Genomic DNA, 9964 nt, shown 5'->3' on the forward strand with positions numbered 1-9964 from the left:
TATTCTAATATTTGTAAGTATTATATTATATACTATTATATTTATTAATTAATATTTTGAATTGGTTTTTGTTTTATTTTCAAATTCCACTTTAATTTTAGTTTCGGTTTTAGCAATTATGTCTTGCTTTTGCCATATTTTACTTATTTTAATATTTTTATTTAGCTTAAATTTATTTTTAATTCAGTTTTTGTTTAACTTTAATACTTCAACTTAAACTTTAGTTATTTGCCAAGGCAACATATTTTCTTTTGTTAGAATTTTTTTTCTAACCAAGCAGTTTTGACATTTTTATAAGCTTAAGTTAAATATTTCTATTTAACCTTTATTTCAGATTTAGTTTAGTTTAACTTAAACTTGTTTTATTCCAGTTCTTTTTTATATTTACATTCTTAAAGTTCAAGTTTTTAATCCAATATAAATTTTCTGTTATGTTTTATTAATATGCATTTGTATTATTTTTTTATTTAAAATTTTTTTTTTTTCATTTTCAACATTTCACATTTTTCATGTTATTTATGTATTTTATTTCAACTGTATTTAAACGAATAACAATTATTTTCAATAGTTTAGTTTTAGTTAACAATAACAACACTGACTTGCATCGGATGAAATAAAACAGACATTTTTTTATTATCTTTTTTTGTGTGTTCAGCAGAAGAAAGAAAGTCATTAAAAGTTTGAAACAACATTTTGCAGTGAACTACCCTTTTATCTCGAAAGCCAAATAACTCAAGACTGGTGACTTTAAATCAGGCAGTGTTTAATTTCATTGTGATTTTTCTGCCAGTCTAAGATCTCAAACAGGAGTTTTAGAAGTTCAGAAAGGTGATGGCCTTCTGCTGGAGGAGCCTGGGACTTTTCTTTTCTCACTAAACTGCCGCCTTTGAGCGTGCTGAAAGAAACCCACTCCAAATGAAATGCCCTGGAACCCTTTTGGTTCTCCTTGAGTGTACCTTATGCTAACAGAGGGGAAGGAAAGTGGCACACATACACACAGCTTTTCACAAGGCAGAGACTTAGTGAAGGGGAACAGTTGGCAGGCAGTTTTTACTGCGTAATTGACTCTGGTGCTTTCTGAAGACCGCTGATCTGAGCTACACACATCTTCGCACATTGCTTTCCTAAACACAGGCCTATATTTTTGTTTATTTTCTATCCAGTTCCTTGGCAATGCAAAAATGACTTTGGTTCTGCAGAATGCAAGAGTGTGTATGCAAAAGTGTAAGTGTGTGTGTCTACTCTATGTGCATGTGTTGCAGTGGGCAGGAGGGTGGAGCGTCACAGTCTGTGTCCTGTGTCCACTTCATTACATTTTAAGCATCCAACAGGGAGCCAGGACTGTTTTTCACATTACAGCACCTGTGATTCCCATTACACACAACATACTGTATAGTGGACTACACACACACATTTTCACATACTGCATCTCATAAACCAACACACCTATACAGTCACGCACAGAGTGCACATGCACGGTTATACAACACAAATATACATTGCATATGTACACACACGTGCTTCATTTACAACGGCACCGTTAGCGCTTTTCAATGCACCTTACACACACATCCAGTCACTTCTTAAGCACTGTGTCCTTTATATCACAGAAAGTAATATTGTGTTCGATTTGAGTCTCATTTGTGAAGGTTGCAAGTCATGACTCTCAATTTTTTGCCCAGAACTGATTCTTTGTGTGTTCGTCTTGTGATTTCAATTCAGACTTGCATCCTATGATGGTCCCGTTTGCATTCACATGGTAACCGGAGGGTATTTCTGATCCCCCGTCACACTGGACACACTAGCCACGCTGGTTGGTGGAGGGAATGGAGACTGCAACGGACGGTAGCCTGCTTGAGCGTGATCTAGGTAGGCAGGAGCTGAAGTAATAGGGTGGGCGAAACCGATGTACTGAGGATGTAGGAATTGGCCTTGGTGAGGAAGAATTTGAGTGGCTTGCTGGCAGTTAAGCACTGAGAAGTTGGTAGGCATGTTCACGTAGACGCTGGCGTCTGGTGGAAGACAGCACGAGGCTTGGGCACGGAGCAGAGGGGCGGGTGCAGGACGGGGAGCAGTGGGCGGAGCTGAAGAGCTGGAGGAGGTGGCTGTGCTTGATTGGCGGGAGGACGAGCCTCGCGAAGTACCTGTGCTGGCCATCATGGGAATCGTCTCGAGGACACGGGCGCTGCTGGACCCTCCTCCTGAGCTGCCGCCTGATGAAGGCTCCTGTTTGGGACGGAGACAGCGGCAACAGCACACGGCAACGACGGAGCCCACCAGCACGAATGCCACGAAGACCGAGCCGACGATCAGGAAGGGCACGTAGATGGGTACTGCAGGGTAAAAACAGGAAAAATATGACAAACTCATTCAAAATAAAAAAAAATTAAATACCCTCTTTACTTACACTTTGCGATTTTAACCCATCAGTAAACAGACCGATGTTATAGCCCATTAACACTAAGAACGATAACTATTCTATATTAGTAACCCACATCAGTGGACGATCATTTTCTTATTATAAGTTTATTATAAGTACGTGCTGCAGTTTTGTCGTCTACCGCTTTCAATGTTTGAGCTCTTTACACTCTTAAAAAACTTAAAATTGTTTAATCTTTCATCTGGAAAGTTCTGATAGTGGATTTCTCTATACAATTGTTAAAACTGTATAGTTATAGTTATCAATATGATTATCTTTTTTGTTGTAAATGGGCCATTACAAAACTAAAGTACACATTCTAGAAGGGTGTCAAATTCAATTCCTGGAGGGTTGGAGTCCTGCAGTGTTTTGTTCCAACGCTGCTCCAACACACATTTCATGTAGTTTTCAAATAAGCCTGAAGGACTTGATTACTTGGATCAGGTGTGTTTAAAGTGGTCCTAGGTGTATATGACTTTCTTGCAATCCAGTCGGAGTTATATTAAAAATTGTCTTTGATCTTTCAAGCTTTAATGGCACTCAGCAGGTGTTGCAGTGCATCAGTCCAAAATATATGAAATAAAAAGCGCCCATCCTTAATAAAAAGTGTCTCACACAACATCGAGGGGGTGAATAAAGTCCTCCTGTAGCGAATCGATGCATTTTTGTAAGAAAAATATCCATATTCTAAACATAATAATCACTTTAAAATAGCTTGCTCCAACAGTTGTACACGGAAGCAGTTCCAGGCGGAAGACATATGAGGTCAGCATTGCGCATGCGCCGCTGAGTCTCCTGAAAACCAACGTTCGATGACAGGAGCAAAGGAAGCAAAGTTTCCTTACTTTAGCAAAGGAAAACCAGTCTCCTCTTGGCTTTTATCGAAATCCTCCTACATTCTTCTTTACAAATCCTTGTTTTGTTCTTCTAATTAGTGACCAATGTTTTGTTTTGATCTCTCCCCTGTGCTTTCACGTTCGTCCCTTCTGAGCAGCGCGTGCACAACACTGACCTCATCCACCAGGAGCGCAAGCTACATTACATTCATTATTATGTTTTTAATATGTTATTTTCTTACAAAAATGTATAAATTCGCTACAGGAGACCTTTCCGTATGAGACACTTTTTATTAAGGATGGGCACTTTTTTTTTCACTTCTTTTGGACTGATGCATGCAACACCCGCTGAGTGCCATTAAACAGCTTGAAAGATCAAAGACAATTTTTTATATAACTCCGACTGGATTTATCTGAAAGGAGAAAGTCTTATACACCTAGGATTAGGAGTCATTATAAATTAGTCATTTATGGCCTAATTTTTGGGTGAACTAACCCTTTAATTAGGGTTGAATATAAAGTCTGCAGGTCTCTGTAGATTTTAGATTATTGTTTCTGTTTTTATTTTAGCTCATTTACTATCAATAATTGCCGCCTGGGGTCTAGTGGCTGTTTACTGGCCAAAATCTAAAGAACCAACTCAAATGGACATCAAGCTTCTGCTTCAGGATAAAACTTTCAGATTTTATTTTTTGTCTGTTTTATCATTCAGTAGGTGACAATCATATCATTTGGAAAAGTAATCTCATCAACAAGCAAGCTTCTAGATTTGAGGTATCATTAATAAAGTACAGTTCAATACCTTGTTTTTTAAAATGTAATGCTTGTAATACAACCTTCGTAGCATAATTAGGTCATCCAGCTGTATTCACTGCCACTGATACAAGATGTAATATTATAGGTATATAATATATGATACATAATGTAATATTATACTGTGTTTCAGGCCTCCCTGATGTAAAAAATACAGAAAAGTAATGGATTGACATTGGAGGACTTTGGGGAGTTTTGTTTGTATACAGCCCTTGAGCAATGTTTTACCTTCTCTTTAGAAATCGCACATCAGTTTCAAATTCCAGTATACATCCGAAGCATTTGTACCCACACTGCCATGAGGAAGACTAGGATATCAGTAGTGTGACTGAGCTCAAAGTAAATTTTTAATATAACAAATAAACTTGAAGCCTAAAGTAGGGCTGCAACTAACGATTATTTTGATAATCGATTAATCTGTCGATTATTTTTACGATTAATCGATTAATCGGTTTATGTACTTATATTTTAGTTTTTTCCATTTTTTCCCCAAGTAAATTATTAATAAAGGGTCTTTATCATTCAGCATAGATTTTTAAGAGATTTTAACCATTTTGCATTGTCATATCCTCATCAAAAATATACCTGGAGTTGTTTTATTATGTTAGTAATCCTTTGTCGAACTCTTCTGCAATCAAAACACTGACCCATACTCTAGCAAAATTCACAAGGAGATTTCAAATATTGTTTTCACCATGGCAGTCCTTAGAGCTCCTAAAGTAGTTTAACATCCCAAACAAAGCTTAAGGAATCTTTGAGAACATATTTTCACGAAGTATAAGGATAAAACAGAATAAAATTGCAGTGCATTGTATTTTATTATTTACTGGGAAAAAGCTTTATAGCTTATGCTGTGAAATTGTAAACAATCCTTCGAAAAAAAGTGCCAATGGCATGAAACCTGAATGGAAATCACAATTTAAAGTAAAATCCATCAGAAGGTTGTCCAGAAAAAAAAAAAATTGGGACACACACAAAAAACCTGCTGTGTGAAAAAGAGCAGTGAATACTTAGAAAAGAAGTGCAATTTAAATATACTCAAACATTTACCTCTCTCATTCAGTCATAATTAGTCTGCACGACTGAATTTTGAACTGGTAAACGACAAACTGATCACATAACATGTTTGTAAAGCTTTAAATGTTAACTGTTAAAAAGCAATGTTATCAGCTTTTACGACTAAACATTTGCAAACAACCTTGTACTGGAGAATCTGCACAAATAAAATTCTTAGGGGTCGTTCACATATCGCACCTAAAAACGCGTGGAAAACGCTAGTCGCGCCGCTTTCTCCTTCTTTCCAAAGCGCTCGGGCAGAAGCGCCTCTGAGGCGTCTGCCTTTGCTAAGCAACCATGACGTGCTCTCTCCATGACGTGCCCTCTCCATGAAGACCCGGAAATTTCAGCAAAGGATAAAAGGATGCGGTGTGGACGCGCCTGGAAAAACGGGCGCATTGCACCGCGTGCGTGTCGAGACCGCGTCGCTTCCATTATGAGAGTGCATACTGCGCGCCTACATAGGAAATAACGAACTTGAGCACGCAAAAGACACGATATGTGAACGGCCCCTTAAACAGTTGAGTAGTGCAGAGTTTACAGGTTACTCTTCATTTTGAAGGCTCAAAGTAAAGTACTCCCACTTCCCGCTGAATGCTGCAGAGACGCTGTTCGGGAAGCACGTGACATAAAACGAGGCCAGCTATTGGCTATTCGCTACTTCACCTGCTGTACTGGCTGAGTAAAACCTCCGGTGGCTCATTACTGCCACACTTTGGTCACCGCAGATTTGAAATATGCACGAAATGAGCCGCTTATGGCAAATAAAATTTATTTAGCGACGAATCGATTACTAAATTAGTTGACAACTATTTTAATAATCGATTTTAATCGATTAAATCGATTCGTTGTTTCAGCTCTAGCCTAAAGCATTGCTGAACCTTGTTGATGTTTCATAATAAGCCATGCATGTGTATCTGTAAATCACAGAACAGAGCTCTCACAAGTTTCCATCCTGCTCACAAATGGGTAACTTACCAGCTCATGTGAGATGAAGGGATCTGAGAGAAAAGCAAAAATGAAAGACGAGATGTTCCACCAGTGACTTGTCCCCAGGGGTCCGGGGCCCCTCATTAACACTTATTAAGACAAGCTTGATCTTCTCTAATCTCCTGCAACTAGTGCCATCCTTTCTGCCCTTTCTACCTGACTGTGTTCCTCCTTTTTCCGACAGGTAACACATTAAAAGTGACCTTTATAGCTTAATTAGAAATCTGATCGCCTGGGGGAAGCTTTCAGCATTTACTTTGTCGGATCTGGTCAGGATCTCTCACCCTCATAATTGAGTTGAATCAAATCATCTATAATAGCCATGCAAACTTGCTTTTGATTTTATTACAGGAGCAAAACAGATTCCACTGACTGAGCCATAACCTAAAAAATGCAACTATTGTTTAACAATTTATTATAACGTTATTGAATCAAAGCATGATTGCTGTGCAAAAATGACAGGGGAGTCATTTTTACAGGAGCTCTTTTCATAGTTATTTCTATAACAGGGGGATTTTTCAGTAAATGACCTGAATTTTGGCAAGCTTTAAGTTTGCGTGCATGTTTTGAAAATCAGTGCTTTTTTGGCAGTTGAAACACCCCTTTTTTTCTTAAACACCCTATTCACAGTTACACACAAATGTGTGTGGAAAAACAATAGAGAATCTGTTGTACAGGTTATTTCCATAGATTTATTGTTCCTCAGAGATGCTTTTTGTTATAATTCTATACATGTTTATAGGCTATACATGTAAACCTGTCCTGATTTATTTCTATTGTTTTAGTCAAATCAAGAATGTTATTAGAGGACCTGAAGTTCATTGCCAAATACATGATGACAACAAAGCCCTTCTCGTGTCCTTAAAAGGATTTGGTACCCCTTTACATGAATTCACACCTGTTGCATTATTGTCCAAGTCGAACCAAGTCTTCAACTGCCAGACAGGCCCTGTCAAACTTCATACCCATATGCCTTAGAAGACTACTATTTCCTCTTGTCTTTCAGATTTGCATCATTAAAAGAGCCCAAGAGCTCTTTAGTTCTTTAAAAATAAATAAATACTTTTTTTCTTTCTTTTAGGTTATAGGTAGTTGTTAGAACTCATAAAAAGTTACCCTTGCATCAATGTGGGGGAGAATATTAAAGTTTTGGGGTTTATAAGTTGTCAGTGTATACGTTGAAATTCGATCATGTATGCTACATTTTTTCGTTTACTATTTAAAAATTTGCTGAAAAGTCTATATTGTGCTTTAATTGCAAGGTTATGACAACTTACCCTATACTGTGATTTTATTCAACTGTTGCTTTTTTAGGGTCAAACTGCGAACTTGATTCTCGTTGGGAACCAGACGACTGGAGATCGCGCGAAACAATTCCTGGCGGCGCGCGCTAGTTACTGTGCTACAAACAGCAGTTATTTATAACCGCGTGCTGTACAATTTAGCATTTGTGACTGAGTCGACGGTTAGGTGCCAATTTAGATGTTTATTTAACTGCAGCTGTCAAAACCTGGAAAAGCAATGACATTTAACCCCTATCCTACTTTTAAGGAAGAAAAAATTCAATACTGCATTTACAGCTCTCAAAAGTCTACTGACAAATGATCATATAATTTCAGACTTCAGTAAAATAGCTGTAACTGATCCGAAATACAAATTCATAAATACAATCCTCTGTATGTCACTGTAGAAATGCCACTCAAAATTATAAAACTTACTAAATTATTTTGCATTAATTCATTTTATTAAACATTTTGCTACTATTGCAACAAACCCCATATTGTGTATGTTTGACAAAACCCACACAGTAAGCTAACTTACATGGTTTATTTCGACTCGGAAACGACCAAATAAACGACTCGTGGTTCAGTCAGTGAGTCCGATTCAGAAGTTTCCGCTCCAATTGATTCAGAGATTCACTAAATGATCCTGTTCATAAGATTCATTCGTTCGAGAATAATGAAGCCCCTTCTAAATAATAACCGCTTCTCGCTAAGATTGATTCTTGGAGATAAACATCCACACAACATTAACCTTAAGCGTTTTTGTAACTTCATTTGGACATGAAACTCAACCCGACTTTCTCATTTAGTGGGGCTTTTACGCACAAAACGCCTGAGGGTCACAAAACATTTAAATGGGTCGATATACGTTACACACTGCTGCTGATGTAAAACTTATTGAATTAAGCCATTTAAACTTAGCTGGAGTACAATTTGATTACACGGTATAATTGCCTAATTTGTTTCAGACAGAGGAAGTTACTCTAGCAGAAAACAATGCAGACTTCACTTCAGCTTACCTGCCCCAGAATTTTTCTCGTCCTTGTTCCCGGTGTTGGTGTCTTGTGTCTTTTTATCGTTATCACATGTGCCCTGGTCCAGGCGAGCTTCTGAGCTGGAGCAGCAGTATCTGAGCTCGCATTTCCCGCAGCAGATGATGGCCTCGGCGCTGTCGAAGCGCTCCGGACACGGAAAACCGTCTCTCCATTCTCCCTGAGAGTCATGAAAACCGTGACAGTATTCTCCACTCGCCTTCACGTTAATGATGGTCAAAAGTGTCAATACCACCGAGACGGCCATCGGGAATCCCGTGCATCCCCGCATACTGTCACAAACCTCTGCGACTAAAATACCTCAGGTTTTGGTCTAGACCCTGTTAAGTTAATGGCTCGGTAAATGAAGCTAATAAAATGAGGAGACGCTGCAGAAAGGAACCAACTAACAACTTTGGAAATGTCATTGGGCAGAGAAATTCCAAAGTTAATTCAATAGATCCAGCAGAATTGCTCCAGACAAGTATCCACTGTTTCCCCCAGCCGTCACAAGACTTCCAGTAGCTTTGTTTCGGATTTAAAGTAAAGAGGACACATGGGAAAACGCATAAAAGCCATAAGGGATGCGGTTTTATACTCATAAACAATTAATTCAGAATATCCCATATTCCTGCGAGAAACCTCCAAGACTTCAGACAAACTTTGCATCAATCCAACTCTGAACGGATCTTCAACTTCTCAAATGTCTTCCCGTGAGATACGGAGCAACCACTGACTTCACTTGTAATCCGTATACGCTCGATTCATCAGTGTGTTCTCACAATTTTTTTTTTTTTACCAACCAGTCAAGGAAGTTTTTCCACATTAATCCATATCATGCGACTTTCAGTAAACGTTTTAGGAGGTCCGGCTTATTAATATTTAAAAGTGCACTCAACTGCAACAACTGATTTCCAAAGGGAGCAAGCAGTCAGCTGTCAGTATCTCTAAAAGCTGGACCAGTGCATAGTGAGGATTTGGCATTGATAGACTGAGTGACCCACTGACAACTTCTCCTTCATCCAGGGGGTAGCTGCCCACCCGTCCGGCGGCGCATGCGCACTGTCGTGTCTTAGTTGACTGCTTCTCCGGCTGTTGCAGTGCAAACAAGTGTCATTGTGACGGGGCTCCTGGGCGTTTCAGGAGCGCTTCTGTGCGATGGGTGTTTAGAGATGCCCGTGGGGATCTGCCTGAGCACAAAAGGGACAGAAACGCCGTATTGTAATGCATTTAGCTCGCCGGTGGCTCACATCCATTAGAGCCCGCGATCAGGACTAAAAGACCTGGGCCACTATCAACAGCAAGCGGACAGAAAAATAACCTAGTTTTATTTCATTAATATAGTAACATAAATTAATGTACAACGAACATGTTACAATCCAATAGTAAAATACAATTTAAAAAAGCATAATATAAACAGGCTGCAGGTCGACAGCAAACTGATGGGAAAATCTTTTTATTTGTAATAATGCATTAATATAAATAATACTATAATAAATAATGTGCAGTGAACATCATATAACATTCAAACTGTAA

The 9964-nt window shown here is 38.6% G+C and overlaps 1 protein-coding gene across 1 annotated transcript; it reads right to left on the reverse strand.

Moving 5' to 3' along the window:
- Positions 1-606: 606 nt before the first annotated feature.
- LOC113066273 (protein shisa-2-like) lies at positions 607-9605 on the reverse strand. The gene is made up of 2 exons (XM_026238125.1): positions 8417-9605; positions 607-2333 (listed from the first exon to the last, which is right to left on the reverse strand). Exons 1-2 carry the CDS (start codon positions 8718-8720, stop codon positions 1753-1755), a joined length of 885 nt encoding a protein of 294 aa, XP_026093910.1. The 5' UTR covers positions 8721-9605; the 3' UTR covers positions 607-1752.
- Positions 9606-9964: the final 359 nt, after the last annotated feature.

This window comes from Carassius auratus, chromosome 49, assembly GCF_003368295.1.
Source record: "Carassius auratus strain Wakin chromosome 49, ASM336829v1, whole genome shotgun sequence".
Lineage (NCBI taxonomy): Eukaryota > Metazoa > Chordata > Actinopteri > Cypriniformes > Cyprinidae > Carassius > Carassius auratus.

What these genes read in the sequence shown, in the direction of transcription:
- LOC113066273 (XM_026238125.1), bottom strand. Translation starts at nt 8,720, where the DNA reads ATGCGGGGATGCACGGGATTCCCGATGGCCGTCTCGGTGGTATTGACA. An exon ending in CGAGAAAAATTCTGGGGCAG is followed by an intron (nt 2,334 to 8,416) that starts GTAAGCTGAAGT and finishes TTTACCCTGCAG; the next exon opens with TACCCATCTACGTGCCCTTC.